General features: G+C 44.9%; 1 protein-coding gene across 1 annotated transcript; it reads left to right on the top strand.

Annotated features, from left to right (window-relative positions):
* The first annotated feature begins 2,784 nt into the window (after positions 1-2,784).
* Positions 2,785-14,248, top strand: SOX7 (SRY-box transcription factor 7). The gene is made up of 2 exons (XM_066626458.1): positions 2,785-3,013; positions 10,535-14,248. Exons 1-2 carry the CDS (start codon positions 2,785-2,787, stop codon positions 11,434-11,436), a joined length of 1,131 nt encoding a protein of 376 aa, XP_066482555.1. The 3' UTR covers positions 11,437-14,248.
* Positions 14,249-22,448: the final 8,200 nt, after the last annotated feature.

Consider the following 22,448-nt stretch of genomic DNA (forward strand, 5'->3'; position numbering starts at 1 on the left):
TCTACCCGTAGGGCGCTTTCCTTGCACGAGTTCTCCATAGAGGAGATCCTTTGGGATCCGGCCATCATCCATTCTCACGACACGACCGAGCCAACGCAGGCGTCTCTGTTTCAGCAGTGCATACATGCTAGGGATTCCAGCACGTTCCAGGACTGTGTTGTTAGGAACTTTGTCCTGCCAGGTAATGCCAAGAATGCGCCGGAGGCAGCGCATGTGGAAAGCGTTCAGTTTCCTCTCCTGTTGTGAGCGGAGAGTCCATGACTCGCTGCAGTACAGAAGTGTACTCAGGATGCAAGTTCTGTAGACCTGGATCTTGGTATGTTCTGTCAGCTTCTTGTTGGACCAGACTCTCTTTGTGAGTCTGGAAAACGTGGTAGCTGCTTTACCGATGCGTTTGTTTAGCTCAGTATCGAGAGAAAGTGTGTCGGAGATCGTTGAGCCAAGGTACACAAAGTCATGGACAACCTCCAGTTCATGCGCAGAGATTGTAATGCAGGGAAGTGAGTCCACATCCTGAACCATGACCTGTGTTTTCTTTAGGCTGATCGTCAGTCCAAAATCTTGGCAGGCCTTGCTAAAACGATCCATGAGCTGCTGGAGATCTTTGGCAGAGTGGGTAGTGACAGCTGCATCGTCAGCAAAGAGGAAGTCACGCAGACATTTCAGCTGGACTTTGGACTTTGCTCTCAGTCTGGAGAGGTTGAAGAGCTTTCCATCTGATCTGGTCCGGAGATAGATGCCTTCTGTTGCAGTTCCAAAGGCCTGCTTCAGCAGGACATCGAAGAAAATCCCAAACAAGGTTAGTGCAAGAACACAGCCCTGCTTCACGCCGCTTCACAGAGCCTACAATTGGATTTGCAGTTCTGCTCTTATAGTGGGCTGGAGAAGGTCTATCATACCAAATAATATATTTTGTACATCATTCTAAGAATTGTTCACACTTACAGAAAATATTTGCAGTATTGGCATGCACTTTCCACTTTGTGACGCTGTCTGGTAGTTTCCTCATGAAACTTTCCTTATGATTCCTTATGATTCACTGCTTCAAGTCCTTGATAGTCCTCCTGGTTTTTGACACATGCACAGTCCTGGTTTTCAGCAAGGGCTGCTCTGCAATGGCTTCTCTATATTGCAAAGAGTGGAGAACTTCAGCCATGGGTGGGCTGCAACTCACCTATAGTGAGCAAGTCCTCTTCCTGGGGGGGGGGGGGAGAGGTTTGCATGAGGATTCTCCTTGATGTTCTCTCCCCCCAGTGGAAGGAGCACTAAAAGGTACGAGAGACGGTCTTACACCAGTGCTTAATTTCTGTGGACAGAGATGCTAGCATCAACTCTGCCCAGAGTCCTCACGCTCCCTGATGCCAAAGCTGTTTTGTCTGATCCCTGATGTGCAGATCACTGTAGCTACTATGTGGTTATGACTTCCATTGGGGGAACCCACTCAGTACCCAATCCTATCCAACTTGCCAGCTCTGGTGCAGCCTCAATGCAGTTCTGAGGTGAAAAAAACAAATGTTCCCATAACTTGAGGAGGCCTCTGTGACTGCCTCCCCACCACAGGATGCAGTCCTATTGGCATGGGTGCAACAGCACTGGAAAATTGGATAGGACTGAGCCCTCAGTCTGCAATCCTATCCACACTTACCTGGGAGTAAGTCTCATTGACTTACTTAATGGAGAAATAATCTCCATTATAATTTTGGAGTTGACACATTTAGGATTGGGCTCTCACCCCGTATCACCTTAAGGACACTGAGTTCAGTCTTGCAGCACTTATCCCACGTGGTTAGGGACGAACCTGCTTATTTGTCATCCTGACCCCAACATTTTCTGAGGATGAGCTCTCTGAAAGGGTGTCCAGATGTCATAACCACAAAAGAGGACAAGGCACCCTGAAATGTAGGACATCCAAGAAAAATGTAGGACATGGCAAAATAGAAGCTAAAAACACTCACGTATATGGATTTCATGTGGTTAATTTAAACACTATATTACTTATCATTACATTTAAAACTATATTATGTGTAATGTATTAATTACAAGGAATAATAATAATAATACTGGTATTTATATACCGCCTTTCTGGTCATTGGATTACTTCTCTGACTTTATTCAAGGCAGTTCACATAGGCAGGCTATCTCTAAACCCCCAAGGGGGTTTACAAGGAGGCTCTCCGCTGCCTGCAGGGGCTCACTCACAGGGAAAAGGAGGACATTTCAGTTCTTTTCCAGGACACAAGGACATGCCCTGGAAAAAGAGGACATCTGGTCGTCCGGCTCTGAGAGCTCCATTCTATGCCTGTCTACTCAGAAGTAAATCCCATTACAGTCAATGGGGCTTACTCCCAGGTAAGTGTGGCTAGGATTGCAGCCTGAGAGCGCAATCCTATGCCTGTCTACTCTGAAGTAAATCCCATTACAGTCAATGGCGCTTACTCCAGGGTAGGTGTGGCTAGGATTGCAGCCTCTGATGCTGTACAAACATGGGGGGAAGGGAAGCGTTGCTAGTTAGGGGGCAGCCCCTGCTAGAGCACGTGTGAAGCCGGGGACACTCCCTCCTTCCTCTTACCTGGTAGGCACGCAGGTGCAGGCAGTGCTCTCTGCACTTACTCAGGGGCACTGTCGCCTCTGGAAGGGCTCCCGCTCCCTGGCCCCCGGCTCCGGCAGGGGAAGGAGAGCGCGCCGGGAGGGAGCGCTCGAGGCGGAGCCCGGGAGCTCATAAATAGAGCGCGGCCGGGCGAGGGGCGCCGCTGCTGCTGCCAGAGGAGCGGGCGGGCGGGCGGCATGGCCTCGCTGCTGGGGGGCGCGTTCGCCTGGCCGGAGCGGCTGGACTGCGCGGCGCTGGAGCTGCCCGAGGGCGCCCCGCCGCCGGGGCCCCGCGCGGACAAGGGGGGCCCCGAGAGCCGCATCCGGCGCCCCATGAACGCCTTCATGGTCTGGGCCAAGGACGAGCGCAAGCGCCTGGCCGTGCAGAACCCGGACCTGCACAACGCCGAGCTCAGCAAGATGCTAGGTGAGCGGCTCCGGGGATGCTCCGCCCGCGAGGCTGCGGGACTCCCTCCGAGGAGCGGCAGGACGGGGGGCGCAGGAGCCGTGCCTGCAGTTGGCTGCAGCCAGCCCGGGGCGCGTCTTCGCGGAAGCAGGCTCCGCGGCGCTCGCTCCCAGGAAAGCGTGGCTAGCGCTGGGCTGCAAAGCCATCCACGCTGAGCGAGGAGTTTGCCCCGTTAACTAGAATGGAACTGACTTTGGAGTGTCAATGCATAGCGCTGGGCTCTTGGGTTGCTATCCTGTCCACACTAACCGGAGAGTAAGCCCACTGACTAGAATGGGGCTTACTTCTGAGCAGGCATGCTTAGGCGTGGGCTCTTGGGCTCCAATCCTAGTCACACTTACTGGAGAGTAAGCCCCATTGACTATAATGGAACTAGCTTCTGAGTAGACACGCATAGGATTGGGCTTTTGGGTTGCAATCCTAGCCACACTTACTGGCGAGTAAGCTCATTGACTATAATGGAACTAGCTTCTGAGTAGACATGCATAGGATTGGGTTCTTTCTTTCTTTCTTTCTTTCTTTCTTTCTTTCTTTCTTTCTTTCTTTCTTTCTTTTGTTGAAAAATCGTTTCTAAGAGATTTCTCCCAATTTTCCCCCATTATTTCTACTACCTTTTCTTTGGCATTCTGAATTTTGGTCCACCCCATCAAATTAATTTATTTCCCCCCAATGTTCGTTCTTTCTTTAACATCTTGTACAGGATTAGATTAGAATTGGCTGGAAAGAGATGATTTGTGAAAGGAGTCATTTGAAAATATATTATTTCTCTTGGTTTTCTTTGCTGCTTTCTTCAAACATGTAGCACACGGGTTCTAACTGCCTAAGGGTGCAATCCTATACACACTTTCCTGGGATTAAGACCCACTGAGTTCAATGTGCCATTGAACTTCTAAGTATGTCTTCTAAGTATGTCTTCTAAGTAGACATGCTGTGTAGACATACTTCTAAGTACACATGCAAAATTAGATTGTGTAACTTACTTAGGATGCCTTAATAGTTTTAGGAGTTTGCCATGCGGTGACCCCTTGAACAGAATAGGAATGATTCTTCCTAACGAATTATAAAACTCAGCATAAACCTCTCCAAATTTGAGTGTAAAGCTGATCTGTAACAGATGACAGTGTAAATCTGGTCTGAAACTCTTCTTTCATTTGTGTTCTGAAGTTGCTTTTTACATATGTTTTTGGCAGAACATGCTAAGAAAGAAGGAAAGGATAATATAAATATCTCTGGAGCATTTGGAAAACGCACAATCTGCAAGACACACTTTCAGTTTTCTTTCCACAATGATAGTTAACGAAATAATCATATAACCAAGGAAGAAGGGAAGAAATGATCCCATTTTTAAAAATTATTGCTATTTATGTGTTCATTTTATGCTATTTTATTTTCATTTGGATACTGAATTTTGGCACCTTAAACCTCCAATCTCTGCATGTTTATTTGGTTGTAAACCCCCAAGTGATGGGAACTTACTTCTGGGTAAACAGGCATAGAACTGGACTATGATGGGGACTCCACTCGCAAGTGTGGGGATGAATAAGCAAAAGGATTTTCAAATCATCAGACTCTGAAAGTGTGCACTGAATAGGCTGTTTTTCTGATTTCATTTTCATTTAGAGAGCAGCTCCAGGCTTTTGCTGGGGAATTAGGCTTTGGCAACAAATGATGTCAGTCTGGCCCTGCTAGTTGAATTATCTGCAAAACGTACAGCGATATACGATGAGAAGTGCATGTCTTAAAAGTGAAAAAAAGCACTAAGGTCATTTTGCAATAAGGTGTTTTTACAAGTTTGGAATACAATGAATAAAGGCAGCACTTTGCATCCTAAAAGCAATTGCAAAGTAATGGGAATCACTTCATAAAACGCTCTTTTAGGCTGCAGGCTTGTCCCCACTTACCTGGGAGTAAGCCCCATTGAATATAGTGGGACTTCAGAGAAAACATGCATAGGACTGCACTGTTCATGAGGCACAGGGACCAAGAAGCAGCTGAAACTGCTTCATTTTTTTGAATTTACATTACCCTTTTTGTGGCGAGGCTGTTCATTTGGGTTTTTGCCTGCCTTTCAAAACAAAATGATTTTGTTTACAACAGAAATTGATAGAATTGGAATTAATTAAAAATACAGGGGACAAATCTAGAAATTAGTTGTCCTACTTTGAAAAGAAAGTGGGACAACTACTAATTAATTAATTCAAATTCCAACTCAGTTGTTTTAAAAGCCCCTTCCTGTTTTCCATCTTTTAACACAGCAACTTAAACCTACGGTGAAATCAGTGCCAGTGATAGTTCTAATGGGTTTCAAGGAGGTCTGTTTGGATTGGCAAGATTTGTACTGCCTAGTCCTAAACCTTGCTTACTTGGAAGTAAGTGCTGCAGATTTCAACAGGATTTACTTCCAAGTACATACATGTAGGATTGCAGCCAGAAACTGAGGGGTGCCAGGAAGAAAATCTGTTGAAATGTCTTTGTGAAATCTTTTTTTTTTTTTTTTTTTTTGCGCTTGTGAAAGTTGCTTTTTCTTTCTCAAACTTTGGAAATGCAGAGTAAGTCATAAATATTCTCTCCACAGTGTTCGCAAGTGTTATCGCCCTCTGTCATATCCTCCTTTCCTTTGTCTTTTTTTAAATGGACGTTTCTCGTAAGGAAAGTTCTTTTTTTCAGATCTGTTCCTTTTCCTGACTCTGTGATGTCCTTCCCAAGATGGAGCAACCAGAACTGTGCAGTATTCCCTTTCCGAACAATACCTAGTGTGGAATTTGCCTTCTTCATTGCTGCCGCACTTAGAGTAAATCTCCTTCAACTCTTCACCACAATCCCAAGATCTATTTCCTGAGCAGACACCACAAGTTCAGACTCCCATCAGTATATGTGGGAAGTTAGGAAATGTTTTTTGCCCCAACATGTGTAACTTTACAAGTAATTACACTGGCAAATCTCATTTGCCACTTTGTTGCCCATCCATTCACCCAGCTTGGAGAGATCCTTTTGAAGCTCTTGACTGTCTGCTTAAGATTTCACCCTGCTGGTTACCTTGCTGTCCTCCTCCAACTACGGTAGTTTAGCTCACTGTTCACAGCTGACTTCAGACCATCACGATCACTTATATAGGATTTGAGTCCTGATAACCATTTCTGAATCAGAAGGAAATGACTTTTGGCCATTAATACAAATATCTTTTGGAATGCTGGGAATTGGTATAAAAATTGCCCTGGAGCCTATGACTCAAAATTCAGTGCTGCTGATAAATGATGCAGTGAGGCTTATTTGCATAAGGAACTGAATTAGCATTTTCTATTGCATAGGCTAGTAGAGTAGCTAGACTGTAAGGACTGCATGTGATAAGGGGCTGAGCACCCACAATGATTTAATTGGGTTGTAAAAAGAAGTTGCTGCTCTTTCAGAAATTCAGTGTCTGAAGGAGAGGGAATAAGTCTCTTGGAACTTTGCTGTGAAGTTGGCAGTACTTGGGTAGAAGCAGGGGGGGGCATCCCATTTGTCTGGACAGTGGCTTGCCCTGCTCCTGTTTCTGTTCTGCAGTTCACAATCCAGAGGATGGAAAGGACCTCAGCTGTCATTTATTAGATTATAATTTAGCCTTACTCAGGAACTTAGTGTGGAATCTGATGATGTCCCATCCCCCCCTCCCCCATTGATCCTCGGAGGAGGAGGAGTAGCTTTATTGTCCTTGTGCTACAGCAGAATGAAATTTATGCACCTTTGAGATACAAACATAATATTGAGATACTACAATTCCAACAATCGCACTCTGCACACTCACCCACACATTCTATACACATGCATCATAATATAAAAACAGTATAACAGGCCATAATGCCCAGGAGCATGGTAACAACTATATTGCCTTATTCAATTAATTAATTGATTAATTAATCAATTATTAATTGATTAATAATTGATTAATTAATTAATTATTAATTTATTAATTAAAATATTAATTAATTATGGCTGTGGGATAAAAACTGTTCAGGAATCGTGTGGTGCTGCTCTAATAGTTCTGTATCGTCTACCCAAAGGCAACAGTTCAAAGAACTTATGAGCCGGATGGAAGGGGTCTCTCAGGATACTATGTGACTTCTGCAGACAGAGAGATGTATAGATGTCCTCCAAAGCTGGTAGATGAAGATTGATGATACGCTGCGCGATCTTAATAATTCTCTGCAGAGCTTTTTTGTCCCCTGCAGAGCAATTTCTGTACCACACCAAGATATCATAGGTTAGGACACTCTCAATGGTGCAACGATAGTAAGACACAAGCAGCTACTGTGACAAATTTAACCTCCCAAGCTTCCTCAGAAAATATAACCACTTTTGTGCCTTTTTTATCAACATGCTAGTGTTAATAGTCCATGAGAGGTCCTCTGTGATATAAATACCTAGGAAACTAGCAACCCTCTCCACCTCCTCACCATTTATGTATAATGGTGTGTGTATACCCCTCTTTTTCCGGAAGTCAATTATAAGTTCTTTAGTTTTTTTTGATGTTAAGTGAGAGATTATTTTCTTTGCACCACAATAACAACTCCTGTACCTCCTTCCTATAAGCAGACTCATCATTCCATCAGAGCAGCTTTGTGTGACTTGCTGAAGATCACCCAGCTGGTTTCATGTCTGGGTAGGGATTTTTTTGGAACCCAGATCTGCCTGTTACTTATTCTTTAAGGGGCTGCAAGATTCTTGGTTGCTTTGGCTGCTGTAGACAATTCCTCTGGAAGTTTTTCTTGCCTGAACACTAACTACGCCTGGCACTGAGCCTCTTCTTGTAGGAATTGTGAAAGGTTTTTGTTTTTAACTACTGCCTTAAAATGTGCCAGCAAAACTTGTTTTTCTGTGACTGTCCCTCAGAATCAACGTACCAAACAAAGTTGGACATTTGGAATGGCAAACTCAAATTCCAGTGAAATTTCCAGCCTTGGGTTTGATTGATCACTGAGTGATTCAAATGATTTGCATATTATTGAGAACACCCACAGAGTATTGTTGTGCCTGAGATATTGGAAGAAGTGTAGGAAAACGGACTGAACAGTTTAATAAGTAAGAGCTCTTCACTCATTGTTAGGAGGGATGGACATCTCTGATGCTTCCCTTTTCACTCCTTAGCCGATCAGCACACCAGGAACAAAAAGATCCTTAATTTGCAGACCCACTGATTAGATTGGCTTTTAATTATTAATCAGGTAATCAACATGCTGGACCACTAAACTGCTGGCTGTGTGTGTATGTTCTCTTGCATTCTTCCATCTTTGGGAACATCACATATTTAGATTGTCCAAAAGTCCCAGTCCATTGTTCTTTTGTTCTGTTCCATGTGTTCATGTCCCCGTCATGAACCTTGGCATGCGTCTTAGCTCATTTTGGTAGAACACCTATTTTCTCAGTAATTAGTACAGGTTCTTTCCATGTTCTCAGCTTGTACTTAATACCGGTGCTTATCAGCCAGTTGTTCTGTCCTCTGCCCAGTTATTTTCTGTCTGTTTTAAGAACTGGATGATGCATTTTCACTAGCTCTGGAATTAACTTTTACATTTTCCATGAATTTTGAAATTGTAAATGTACTCGGGTTCATGAATGAGAGGTTGGGTGACACCAGAAACACGTACAAACCAAAGCATGTTTTCCAACTTATTCAGATGTCAGTTCTCAGGATGTATGCATAGGGTTACAGCTTTTTAGATTGGAAACGAAAGTTAGGGGAAACATCACAGAGGTTTATACACCTATGAACTGTGTAAAGGGAAATAGTCTGTTATTGTCTCTCATACTTAAACAAAATTAATAGATTTTGTCACTTTTGTCACTTATACATAAATATTTCATGTTTTAGTCAAGATCTTCAAGCAGAGGCTCAACAAACACCTGTTGAAGATCCTCCAGGAGGATTTCCTGCTACAGGTGGGGGTTGGACTAGATGATCTATTGGGTCCTTTCCAACTCTAGAATTCGATGATTTCTGAAATCTCTAGCTTACATCTTCCTGTTTGCCAGAAGTATTCAAGGTGATGCCTGCCATCATAGCAAAATTGGAGAGAGAACAGTAGAACTCGGGGATCACTGAGGGGGTTGGTGGGAGGGATGGCAAAAAGGAAGTACCTCTTCACTCAAGGAGGAATTTGCTGCTGCCACTGGATGGCTAGAGGGCTAGATGCCTTTTCACAGGACTGGACATATATGTGTGGCTAACGTGTGGAGGCTTTATTTAGCAACTCTCCAAAGTTGCTAACTAGAACCTGCATGTTCAAAAGAAGTGGATTTCTTATGTCATCTTCTTGCCTGCCATGGGCATGAAGCCTGAAGCCTCTGGATGGAAAGAGAGATCTGGGCCAGAAGGAGGCTTGATCTGAACCAATCCAGTTAATTATGGCAAAAGCAGTGGGTTCATTTGGCAGCACTTGAGTATCTTTCAAACTTGCTGCATGCTGAACAGGGACACAGCCCGAATCTCCTTGAGTCCAGTCCAGTGGAAAGTTCTCCTCTACCAACCCCATTTTTGCCATGCGATTTGTGCAGAGGAAATTCCTGCAAGATGAGTTCCCACCCAACTAGATGAACTATTCTCATTTTGCTATTTACATTGCACCATCTACGAATATTGTCCCTTACAGTACCATTCATTTGCATCCTGCTTTTATTAATATGACTAGAGCAGAGTGTAGCATGAAAAGGAAAAAAAGAACAACAAATAGCAGAAATGGATTTCTTATTTCTCGCACACCTAAAAGCAGTTGCTGTACAAACATAAAATTAACACATATATTAAAACAATAAAATCAGTCCTACAAACCTGAGAATAAGTACAATTGCTATCACAGAGGCTAGCTGAAAAGTTTTTGTGGCACCACTTCCATAGAACGTCCTGTCCCCAATCCAGCCCCTCCATTCAGGTTTCCAATCAGGCAGGAGTAGAGAGCAAGGTCTCCAAGTGTGGGCTTCTGTCTGGGTTTATGGAACTCCTTGAGTCTGTGGAACTCCTTACCACAGGATGTGGTGATGGCATCTGGCCAGGTTGCCTTTAAAAGGTGATTGGACAAATTTCTGGAGGAAAAGTTCATCACAAGTTACAAGCCATGATGGGGATATGCAACTTCCTGATTTTTAGAAGTAGGCTACCTCAGAATGCCAGATGCGAGGAGTGTCACCAGGATGCAGGTCTCTTGTTGTTTTGTGTGCTCCCTGAGGCATCTGGTGGGCCACTGTGAGATACAGGAGGCTGGACTAGATGGGCCTTTGGCCTGATCCAGCAGGGCTCTTCTTATGTTCTGTGTGGCAAAGGCAGGATAGATGATGGGCAGAGAGGAAGGGACAAAAAGAGGGGAAGAATAGAGAGGATCCAGGGAAGAGCATACAGGAGGATGAGTGTGAGCAAATGCCGTGAGTCCAAATGACTGCTGTCTGGCAAGCAGCTCCTGTCAGTCCCATCTGTGCAGTATGAAAAGAACATTCCCCTTCTTTTCCTTGCAGGCAAGTCGTGGAAGGCGCTAACCCCATCCCAGAAGAGGCCGTATGTAGAGGAGGCAGAAAGGCTGAGGGTCCAGCACATGCAAGACTACCCCAACTACAAGTACCGGCCCAGGAGGAAGAAGCAAGTCAAGCGGATCTGCAAGCGGGTGGATCCAGGCTTTCTGCTGGGAAACCTCTCTGGTGATCAGGACCCCATGCCAGAGAAGAGGGCGTGCAGCAGAGTGGCAGGAGAGAAGGATGGACAGGCAGAGTATCGACCCGCCTCCGTGCTACCAAGCCTTGGGAGATATCAAGAGGCCCAGGGCAATAGTGCTGGTGCCCCCATGGATGCTTATCCTTATGGCCTGCCCACCCCACCTGAGATGTCCCCTTTGGATGTGATAGACCCTGAGCAGAGTTTCTTCTCTTCCCCTTGCCCTGAAGACCCTCCCCATCCCCACATGCATGGAGCTGCCTACTCTCTGGAATATTCCCCCGGCCCTCTGCAGTGTAACCACCCTCTCAGCCATATGTCCGTCTCTCAGGCAGGCTCCCCTATCCTCCCAGCTCCCTCCAGCTGCCCAGCTCCCCCCTCGGCCAATTATTATGCCCCAACCTTTCACCCCACCATTCAGCCCTCCAACCTCCATGCCCACCTTGGCCAGCTCTCGCCTCCCCCTGAGCATCAGAACTTTGACAGCCTGGACCACCTGAGCCAAGCAGAGCTTCTGGAGGAGATGGACCGCAACGAGTTTGACCAATATCTCAACACCCCCGGTCACCCAGAGACGAGTGGGTTGATAGTCAATGGACATATCCAGGTGTCTCAGACCACAGGTGGTTCACACACACCTGAGACCAGCCTCATTTCTGTTCTGGCAGATGCCACAGCTACTTACTATAATAACTACAGCGTTTCTTAGATCCAAAAGCTGAGATCTGCTCCATGGAGCAACTGAGGAAGGACTCTGCACTTTTACTGGACCAAAGTTTATGGGTACCTGCAACCTCTCGATTCCCTTCACCTCAGGGCTGCCCAGTCAGAACTCAAATATTTTTGGTGTTCACTCTCTACTAGGCAATTACTCTTAATTTATCAAACATTCCCCCATTTAAATATGAAGTATCTTACTTCAAAGGGTTATTTTTGTCTCATAGCAAAAACAGAGAGACACATCTTGATTTGACCTTTAGTCCATTTTATCTGAAATCACTGATTTATCAGAATTCAAGCTCTTCCTTCTTCCCTCGGTTTGCAGGACCTAGTCTGACAACCCAATCCTATCCCCTGTCACCAGCATCAATGCAGCTGTGCAGAAAGGCTCACACTGCATCCTAAGGTGTGCAGTGTGGCCCAAAGGCAAACAGGAGGTAAGTAAAAATGTGTTTTACTTACCTCTGTGTAAGGCCTTGGGGGTCTCCTCAGACATGCACCACCCATTTTGGTGGCTAATGGAAGAGGAGGAAAAGGGGGAGGGACGTTTCTAAAAGTGGAGATAAGATCCGGCATCTGCCATTACCACTCCCACCTCTTCCCTGTCCTCTCCCCCAGAACACCTGATTCCACCCCTTCCCCACCCATGATCTGCCACCTACCCTGGTCTGGCTTACCTGCTCAAGGTTACCAAGTGTGATGGCAGTAGCATCTCCAAAATGGTGGCAGTACTGCATCTTCGTGCTGCTGTATGGCCTCTTACAACAGCAGCTGAACCCTTAAGTCAGCATGTAAACTGGAGGTATTTCTTTTCCATGCTTAGCTGACCAGACCATAATACTTCATCCAGCTAGCAGTTGAGGAAGAATTATCAAAAGAATCTTTAGAGGCAGAAATTGATTGGGGACCCAATCCCATCCAACTTTCCAGCGCCAATGCATACCTGAGATAAGGGAACAAACATTTCTTTATCTTAATGAGGCCTCCATGACTACCCCCCCCCCCCCACTGCAGGATGCAGTGTACACCCCATTGGTATATTTGCATTAGGACTGGAAAACTGAATAGGATTGAGCCCTGGGAATGAGTCCATAACATCAAATGCAACCCCTTGATCCAAGTTGCATCTGGCTGTCAACCCCTGGGCACATCTATTAGGGAAACCCCATGGAAAGAATTTGCGCCAAGTTCCATGTGTGTGCATAAATCCTGTTCATTGGAATGGAGCCTTGTGGTATATTTTGCCTGATGTTTGTGGGGTGGGTGGATGGGACATGTATGAGACTTTTCTCCAGGCTGAACCTAGAGAGTGATTTTTAAGAGAACTGAAAGTGGGATGACAGAGACATTGTTGACCTTGGGGAGGGTTGGTGGGAGACACGTACGCATGCACTTTTTCTCCACAGGCCTCACAAGTTTTGCAGGAGTGTTTGCAGCACTTGTTTAAAGGAGGCCGTAGTGGAATGAATAGACCCATAGTCGTGTCTCTTTCCTGTCACCTCAGCTTTCTGAAAAGCCTGACTTCAGCTCCAGCCTGTCCTCTCTATCAAATGACAGACAACCTGGCAAAATGTGATGGATTTCATAGGACTTTTTTGCAAGCACAGTGTGACAATGGGTATCCAAACACATCCCTTAAATTAATCAGAGCTTATTCCTATCCCATTTTCCAGCATGGTTGCAGCCACAACGCAGCCCCAAGGTAGGAGAACAAACATTTCCTTACTTGAGGAGGCATCTGTGACTGTACCCCCCAATGCAGGATGCTGGACATGCTCCGTTGTCACAGCTACATCAGTACAGGAAGATGGATAGGATTGGGCCCTTCAAGGATTAAATGTGGAACTAGATGGCTGATCTCCTGTGCCTAAGGTTCATTTGTTGCTCTTTTTCACCAGACACCACAATATTGGTTGTGAGTATAATGACGCTACTGTGTGTTCTCAGTAACCTAGCAACCATTTTTTGTTGCAGCATTTGTGTCTCTTTTCCGTGGCAGGGGATGAATGATGATTTCTTGTGAAATAATTTCTTGTGAAAACTAAACACATTGGTGCCATTGTTTTTTTCCCCCTGCAATGGCAGTGTGGCTTCCTGGAGAGAGAACTGTATCGTTCTGTTCCCTTTCCGTGTTCACCCGCAGCCATCCTTAATCCCTGGACCGCTTCGACCGGAGTTTTGAGCATGTTTGAAAATCAGCTTGAAGCACTTTGCAGAAACCAGCACTGCAAGTATTGCATGCAGTACGCATTCCCTGTTCCACAAAAAAGACAGAGGGGCTCCTGTCTCCAGCCACCCAAAGTAGAAGGAGGCAGGCTCTAAGTTAAATACTGAAAAATCTGAAAAATCAACCTGCACAGCTGTGGCTTTCTTGCTGAGCCTTCGTACATATTACATGGCAGTCAACCTGGGTTTGCCACCAAGTGTGCACTCTCAGCAAGGAGCTGCAGCTAGTCTCCCTTCCCCGATGGATGCCCTTGTGTGACCCACGCACACTGCGTTTTGAGTTTTGACTTGTACTCTGAAAATACATGACATACCAATAGGTGTGAAATTGTTTTCTCAGCAATGCGCAAGTGATAAGCTCATTTTGGAAAAGGTTCTTCCTGGTATAAGCAATATGTGACTGCAGGGACTCCAAATATTGAGTCATTTGGTAGCATGATAAGATCTTTGTCAGTGATCTGGAGGTCTTAATAATCAGTGCCTGTTCACCCTGTTGCAATCGCACTGTGGAAATACACCTGTGTAAATGATTTATTACCCACTCCTAAAACTAGTTGCACAAGTGAGCAAGATTTTTTTTTGGGGGGGGGGGGAGGGTGTATCTGCTCAACCTTGCAGCAATTCACAGTTATGTGGGCATTGCAGAAACATTGCATCAGTCAGGCACATATTTTGCAGGCAGACATGCCAGGTGAAAAGTTTAGGAACGTGGTGTTTGTTAATTAATTCCAAGCCAGATTGACGTGTGGCTCAAAGATTGCTTAGTACAAGTGGTGTCGTTTGCCATGAATCTCTTTTTCTCAGACTCGGCTTAATATGGTCTGCCTGAGGTTACTCAGTGGGAAGTTAGCACATTTGCACATGCCCAGAAACAGTCTGGTGTTCGTCAGTTGCCCTGAAGTACCTGAGCTGCGTGAACTTATTTTCATAATTAGTGCCCTTTCTTCCTTGCACCTTCCCCCCAGACTTCTCCCTCACTTCTGGCACAATGGCTATTAAGATGGGCTGATGATATATCAATATTTCAGGTTTTTTCCCCCCTTTGAAGGCAGATTCTTTGATGTTTAAAATGACATGTTCACCTTTTCTATTTCAGTATATTTCTGCATGAAATGACACTGTACATAGACTTCACAACACTTCCTCCTATTTTGTATTGTTTTTGTGTATTGAGATAAATTGTTTCTTTAAATCAGTTATTTGACAGATTAATTAGCCACTTTATACAATTCTGTTGTGTTTCTTTTTCCTAATTTTGTTTCTGAAATGTGAGTTAACCTACAAATAATTTTTTTTATATGCAGTATATATATATATAATAAAAGAATCCAACCTCACAAAATGTTAAGTCAAAATATTTCTTTATATTTTGCTTTCCTCAGTGCATTTGTGTAAGTGTAGATAAATTTAGTTGCACAAAAATGTTTAATTTGAATAAGTACATTTTTATATGATGATTTGCAGACATTTTAGATAGACACTGGAAAGAAGGGTGACTTTGTACTGTGAAGTGTGATGCTTTCTCTGTTTTAACACAATTTTCTATCTAACTTTTTTATGCAAAGGCAAACTGAATCCTTTTTGCAGGATACATTGGGGGTGGGGGTATGTTCATTTCCCAAACAACAAGCTTTTCACAAAAGAAAGTCACTTGATACATGAGCTGCGGCATCTTCTCTAACAGGGAGTGACCCAGAGTGGTTTACAACATAGCAGGTATCTGTCCTGTTGTTGTCAGGACTACACCCTTACTATCTGCATTCATTAGACTTAAAATGCAAGTACTACTTCACTTTGTACATCCAAGGTCACTGACATAGACTAGAATCTTCACCCACTAAATAGTGATGGGGGAGAGAATCTGTCCTCTCAAATTCATGTCTGTAGTCATGAAAGGGTGTCCAAAGTATTAATGCTATTTAAAAAAGCCTCTCCTTCCCCCCCCCCCCTCCACTGGATGAGACCAAAGAGCCACTAGCTGTGTCTGGCATGTCCACAAATGTCCTGTCCCACAGCTGTATTCCAGCAAGCATCAAGAGGCAGCTTGTAGCTGTCTTGACTAGTAGCCTCTACCTTCTGCAGTGAAGATCTCTGATCCCCCTTTTTGCCTATTTTTGGCTCTCTTTGGACTTGTCTAACCTTCGAAGGTTTATGAGATGCCTCAGCATCCTCCAAAACCTGCTGGGACATCCTCATGCAGTAGCCATTATCCTGGGGTGGTGCCCTTTGAACATCTTCACCTTTCCCTTGACCAGTCAACAAAGAAGCTTGAATTTGAGCCAGTTCATTTGACCAAGAAGCTCACCTGATGTCCAAGAGCAGGAGATTCAGAAATACAGCTGAGCACCAGAATGGGACTGACCAACCCCCCAGGCAAATCAGATAAATGCCCACTCACTGTGTGTTGCCCTGGTCCCTTGTTGGAAGCAGCAATAGCTGCTTTTGTCACTGGCTCCCTGTGCTGCAAGAGGGAGTGTTGGGACCCAGACACACAAACATACACACTCCCTGGAACATCAGGGTGGGGAAGGCCCCAGTTATTTGCAACAGGGTGTATAATGTTTGCGGCTTGTCTTTTCACTTCTGCGCCAACCTTTGCCACTCACCTGCCCTTTTCTTCCTGCTTCACTGATCAGCATTGTGTTTTGATTCCTTGCTTTTCCAGTGATTGTTTTGATTTGAATAAACTTCTTGTATTTTGACTGTCTTACCTGCCTTGTCTAAGTTCACCTGGGATGCAGTTGGTTGCTACTCCTATCAGATTACTCAAGTTTCACTACATTAAGTTCCCTGCTTACAGAGAGCTTAGGTTCCAGAGGGCCATACGCAACTTGAAACTGATGTGGGTGGGAACAGCCTCTTCTTACCAGCCCTGTACTATCATGCCAGTGCAGGAGCACCAACAAAGGTCATACTGCACCTGTGCAAAAGCTCTGATGCAGACAGCCATCACTCAGGGAGTGTGTCTCCTGACTAGTTTTAAAAGGTGTCCCCTCAGTTTGGGGGCTTTGTGTTAATCTGGGAAGAGGCTTCTGTAAAGTGATCTCCTTCTGTTTGGGCTTCTTAGCCTTGGGCAGTGGCTGCAAAAGCTGTGTCCAGTTCTGACCCAGATTAACCAGTAGAAGTGAAGGGTCACTAACAGTGGACATAGTGGAAATGGAAAAGAGAGTAACTAAAACGTTTACTGGGCTGGGGCACCTTCCTTATGAGGAAGGGCTACGGAGTTTGGGCCTCTTCAGCCTAGAAAAGAGGTGCCTCAGGGGGGACATGATTGAGACATACAAAAATATGCAGGGGAAGGATAAAGTGGATAGGGAGATGCTCTTTACACTCCCACATAACACCAGAACCAGGGGACATCCACTAAAATTGAGTGTTGGGAGGGTTAAGACAGACAAAAGAAAATATTTCTTTACTTAGCATGTGGTTGGTTTGTGGAACTCCTTGCCACAGCATATGGGGATGGCATCTAGCCTAGATGCTTTTAAAAGGGGATTGGACAAGTTTCTGGAGGAAAAATCCGTCATGGGTTACAAGCCATGATGTGTATGTGCAACCTCCTGATTTTAGAAATGGGCTATGTCAGAATGCCAGATGTAAGGGATGGCACCAGGATGCAGGTCTCTTGTTGTCTTGTGTGCTCCCTGAGGCATCTGGTTGGCCACTGTGAGATACAGGAAGCTGGACTAGATGGGCCTATGGCCTGATCCAGCAGGGCTGTTCTTATGAACAGTCACTAACTGCTAGGCCTGTTTTGCCTTTCAGCTTCCTTCATGTCACCTTTCAAATTCACCTAAGTACTGATCATAGAAGCAGATTCCTTAAATTAGTGATGTGTTGTGTGAAGTTCTATCTTTTGCCTGTCCTGAATCTCCTGCCAATCAAGTTCTCCTGTTGAGAGAGAGCTGCCACTCTCCACTTTGTCCACACCATGTGTAATGTGTGTCAATGATGAGTAATGATTAATACGTGAAGTGAAAGGGCATATTTATACTACATAAATATGCATCAGTTGAATTCTTGGCTTCCTACAAAAAATCTGGGAATTGTAGTTCCGAGAAAGTGCAGAGCATTCTCTGTATAAAAGCTAGTTCCCTCTCACAGCACTACAGTTCCCAAGAATCCACTGGTACAAAGAATGACAACTAAAAGCAGTTCAAATGTGTGGGAGAGCACAAGGAGAATAATGGCCACTTTGGTATGTAATTACTGCTACAGTATGAAAATATTTGAGAAGGAATTTTCAACATATGATTTTATGGAGCACTCTATTACACTGGATTGAGTGCCTCTGTGCTTAAGCGTTATTGACAGATACCACCTAACAAAGGGTGAACTGTATTTGTCAATTGGCAGCTTAAGTGTTTTATTGATGACTTCTTGATGGGGTGAGGCGTGCCCTGGAAAACGAGACATCTGTTAGCAGCAAACAATTATGTTTTTTCCAAACCTACCTAGGATGCAGAACAGACTCACAAAAAGCAGCCAGAGCGTGAGATAGCAATAAGACGGAAGATGTCATGAGACCTTTATCACAAAGAAAGCATCTCGACACCCAGTAATTACATAAAGCAGCATCAGAAGGAGACGCACAAACAAATTACAACCCACCCCCACGTTGCATTCTCACAGTTTTCCCTTGTCCTCAGCATCTCTGGTGCTTTGATTTGGCCTTATAGCAGATCCACCCTTGGGGAAAACAGAAAGAGGTTCCTCTTGACCACTTGCTCAGGCTGATATCATGTTCTTGTTTAACACATTTTCAGTGCCAAACCAAAACAAAGGAGAATTTTGCACTGACATTTCTAGGGGTTGTGGAGAAAAACAGGGCCCCTAGCTGCCCCCTCAACTCACCATTTTCTGCCAATTTAGCAGCTTGTGGTGGATGCCATTTTGTGCGTGTGTGTCCCCCAGTTCCCCCTCTGAGCAGCATTACATAACAATATGGGATCACAAGGAAACCCAGGCATATTCTGGACTCCCATTTTTACTTGGCTAACTCTTACTCACTGCTTTTTTTGCTGACAGTTTGTAACCCACAATAAAAATGGCATTTAACTAAAATGATGCAGCAGTCTTAAAAATGAATCCCAGTGCTGGTAAATCAAGCAGCAGTTCACTCCCAGGAATTTTGTAGAAACAAAGAACCCGAGAGATTCCACCTCGGAGAGAGATGTGTCATATCTTCTTTTGTGTGTGCTTTCTCTTGCACCATTGCTGGGCACAGCAATTTACAGTCCCAGGAGAAACAGAAAGGTCCTGCCCCAAGAAGTTCACAATCTCCATTCTGACTCTGAAAAGGGAGGAAGCAACTGAGGGAGTTGGGAAGAGGTGTAACAAAAGATGAATGTGAACAAATGCAGTCTCATCAAGTACTCAAATCTTCATTTTATATGTTCTTACATTCAAATTCCACCTTCCCTCCATGATGAAGCACCTGGTAGCATAGGCTGTGATGCCAGGAGACCTCTCATCCAGGCACTGACTAGACATTGGACTTCCTTCGCTTCAGCAAGAACATTAGAAGAGCCCTGCAGGACCAGCGCAAAAGCTCATCTTGCCCACTACCATTTACCACAATGGCCAACTGCTCCAGAAGCCATCAGGAAGTTGACCAGTGGGCTGCTATGCCACATGGTATCAGCTCATATCTGGGTTCAGAGCCGGATTAAACTAGTGCAGGTGCCCCATATAAAGGGGCCCAATTAAAAAAAAATGTAAACACTCTCTTCGCACAAGAACTGACTGTAGTCCGCTGTATATACAAACAACTGGCTACTCCTCCCTGGAATTTAAGAAAGGGCTAAGGTTTAGACTTAGGGTAAGGGATGTAGAAGAAAGCAAGGCTGGAAGGGCATGCAAAACACCACAAAAGTCTTATTCTGCATAGGCATGAATAGGATTTCAGTTGCTTTGCCTCCCACCTTAAGGGTAAAGCACAGAAAAACAGTCCAAAGAAGGTGCATCTCATCATTTACTTGTGCAGAATTTGGACACTTTGTGGGTGCAGAAGCCCCCCCCCAATGGTAAAGCCCCCTGCTTGTGACGCCACTGGGGATGGGGCCCTCGAACATATTGGGCCTGTAGCATTTGCTACCTTCACTACTATGTTAATTGCACCCTGCCTGGGTTCTACTCGCTAAACCAAGGGATTCATGGAAGAAGGGGGCTTTGAACTGGGACTCCAAAAAAGAGAGGCACAACCATATAGGTATTTCCAGAAGGACGTTACAGGCACAAAAAAGCAGCAAGGGAGGGTTGGAAGCATTTTAGGCCAGCAGGAGACCTTTGGCAGCTCAAGGTGAGTTCCTTCAAAACCTCTGCCATCTACCATTGATGTGTATATTGCACACTTCCTGGAACAAGGGAGCTGTCCTTTTAAAGCATGTTTTGATGCTGTAACAATTACAAGTCCAAAAGGGCTAGCTATAAACAGTGCAGACGTCACAGTTAAAATGGGGCAACCATCAGAGCTGGAACAAACCACAGGGAGAAGAGGGCTGTAGCACTGGGGAGCGGCTGTAGTTCAGTGGCAGAGCACATGCCTGGAAAGTCCCGGGTTCAATACTTGGCATCTGTGCCCAAAAGGATCTTAGACAGCAGGGCTGGGAAAGATGTCTCCTTGCTGATAACTTGGACAGCTTCTGCCAGTCAGATAAGTCAAGATAGGTGTTCCTGTCTCTTGGATCTTTATCCTGCCCTTCATCCCAGCAGCGAAGGAAAACAAATGGTTCTTTCTCTGATCTTCATAGCAACTCTGTGAGGTGGATTAGGCTGAGAGACAGGGACTGACCCAAGGTCAGTCAGTAGTATTGTAGCAGAGCAGAGATAATCCAGACTTGGACCAATTTAAGTCAAAGGCTTTAACCACTACACAACCACACTAGCTAAAGTTGTATGGACCAAAGGTCTAGCCCAGTTTCAGATGTTCAATATATTGAACATTCAGACCCTGGTTCTGCAGGATGCCTCTTTCTCCAGGGTTCTGCTTCCAGTTTAGTGTGGAGTGTGCAACCAAATGCAGGGAGAAGCTACTGTCTGATTAAGGCCTTAAAAAATCAGGATGATCCAGAAAGGACAATCTCTGTGGTACTTTCTGAAGTGGTAGCCTAGTGCTGAGGCAAAAGAGAGTGGAATCTAGATGCCTTGAAACATAAGAACAGCCCCACTGGAGCAGGCCATAGGCTCATCTAGTCCAGCTTCCTGTATCTCACAGCAGCCCACCAGGTGCCCCAGACAGCACACTAGATAACAAGAGACCTGCATCCTGATGCCCTCCCCTGCATCTGGCATTCTGACATAGCCCATTTCTAAAATCAGGAGGTTGCACATACACCTCATGCCTTGTGACCAGTAATGGATTTTTCCTCCAGAAACTTGTCCAATCCCCTCTTAAAGGCATCTAGGCCAGATGCCATCACCACATCCTGCGGCGAGGAGTTCCACAGACTGACCACACGCTGGATAAAGAAATATTTTCTTTTGTCTGTCCTAACCCTCCCAACACTCAATTTTAGTGGATGTCCCCTGGTTCTGGTGTTATTTGAGAGTGTAAAGAGCATCTCTCTATCCACTTTATCCTTCCCATGCATAATTTTGTATGTCTCAATCATGTCCCCCCTCAGGTGTCTCTTTTCTAGGCTGAAGAGGCCCAAATGCCGTAGCCTTTCCTCATAAGGAAGGTGCCCCAGCCCAGTAATCATCTTAGTCGCTCTCTTTTGCACCTTTTCCATTTCCACTATGTCCTTTTTGAGATGTGGTGACCAGAACTGGACACAATACTCCAGGGTGGCAATGTGGAGGATCGAGCAATAGGACACAATCGACTAGGACATTTTCTTCTGAAAACAGCAGAAGCTGTTTCAGGAGGACTGAAGGGACAGACTGCATACTACTCTCTCAGCCAGGACCCTCAAGTCTCCAGCCAATGTCTATTTGTCGGACAAATTACTGTGCTTGTAATTAGGAGACATAATTACATCACCCTTCCCGGAGAGCCCCTGGAATTCAGCCCATGTGTGAGTGAGTCTCTGGAAGATCATTTCCTTGAAGCTGAAGAAACAGGTGGTGATTTCTCTTGACTGCCAACTCCAGGGATTCTGGCGATAAAAATCTGTCTGCCAAAAAAGGAGATGAGGATGTGGCTTCACTTTCTGCAACTTTCAGATCAGGAACTCACAAAAGATTTGCTTGTACAATGTTAACCCCAAGTTTAGACACTTTTCTTGATCAGTGCGAGGGTATTTGTATCCTGGATGATTGTGTCCCAGTCAAATACATCCTGATCATTGGTGTCCTTGGACATTCATGTTTTCTAAAATCAGGTTTTATTGTTGTTGCGTCCCGGTTATTTGCATACCACTATAACTGGGCAACAAACAAACTATAATCAGGCAACAAACCCTATGTTTTATATGCTAAGCCTCTTCTCCCAGCCCTAACCCTTAGCCCTACCTTTGTGTTTTAAAAATAAAAAAGCAGATCTAATATAAATATACATGGGACAAAAATGTCTAGGATGCAAAAAAAAAAAAAAAAGGTGCAAATATCCAGGGACACCAAGGACCAGGACGTATTTGGCCGGGACACAGTTGTCCAGAACACAATGGTCCTGTCACTTTCTTTGTTGGCCTGCAAGTGAGTAAGATCCTGCAAATTTTAATGAGGAGCTTTCATGCAAGGTGCACTATTTTAACTCCCTCCACTGCTCTGTGAATAGCAGTAGCATCTCTGGCAGAGTTCTCAGAGATGAGAACCTCAGCTGCTCTCCTCTGA

Source organism: Tiliqua scincoides, chromosome 1 (assembly GCF_035046505.1).
Source record: "Tiliqua scincoides isolate rTilSci1 chromosome 1, rTilSci1.hap2, whole genome shotgun sequence".
Classification (NCBI taxonomy): domain Eukaryota; kingdom Metazoa; phylum Chordata; class Lepidosauria; order Squamata; family Scincidae; genus Tiliqua; species Tiliqua scincoides.

Excerpts from the sequence above, each read along its gene's own strand:
- SOX7 (XM_066626458.1), top strand. The coding sequence starts at position 2,785 with ATGGCCTCGCTGCTGGGGGGCGCGTTCGCCTGGCCGGAGCGGCTGGAC. Across the intron at positions 3,014-10,534 it reads CGAGCTCAGCAAGATGCTAG|GCAAGTCGTGGAAGGCGCTA; the intron begins GTGAGCGGCTCC and ends TTTTCCTTGCAG.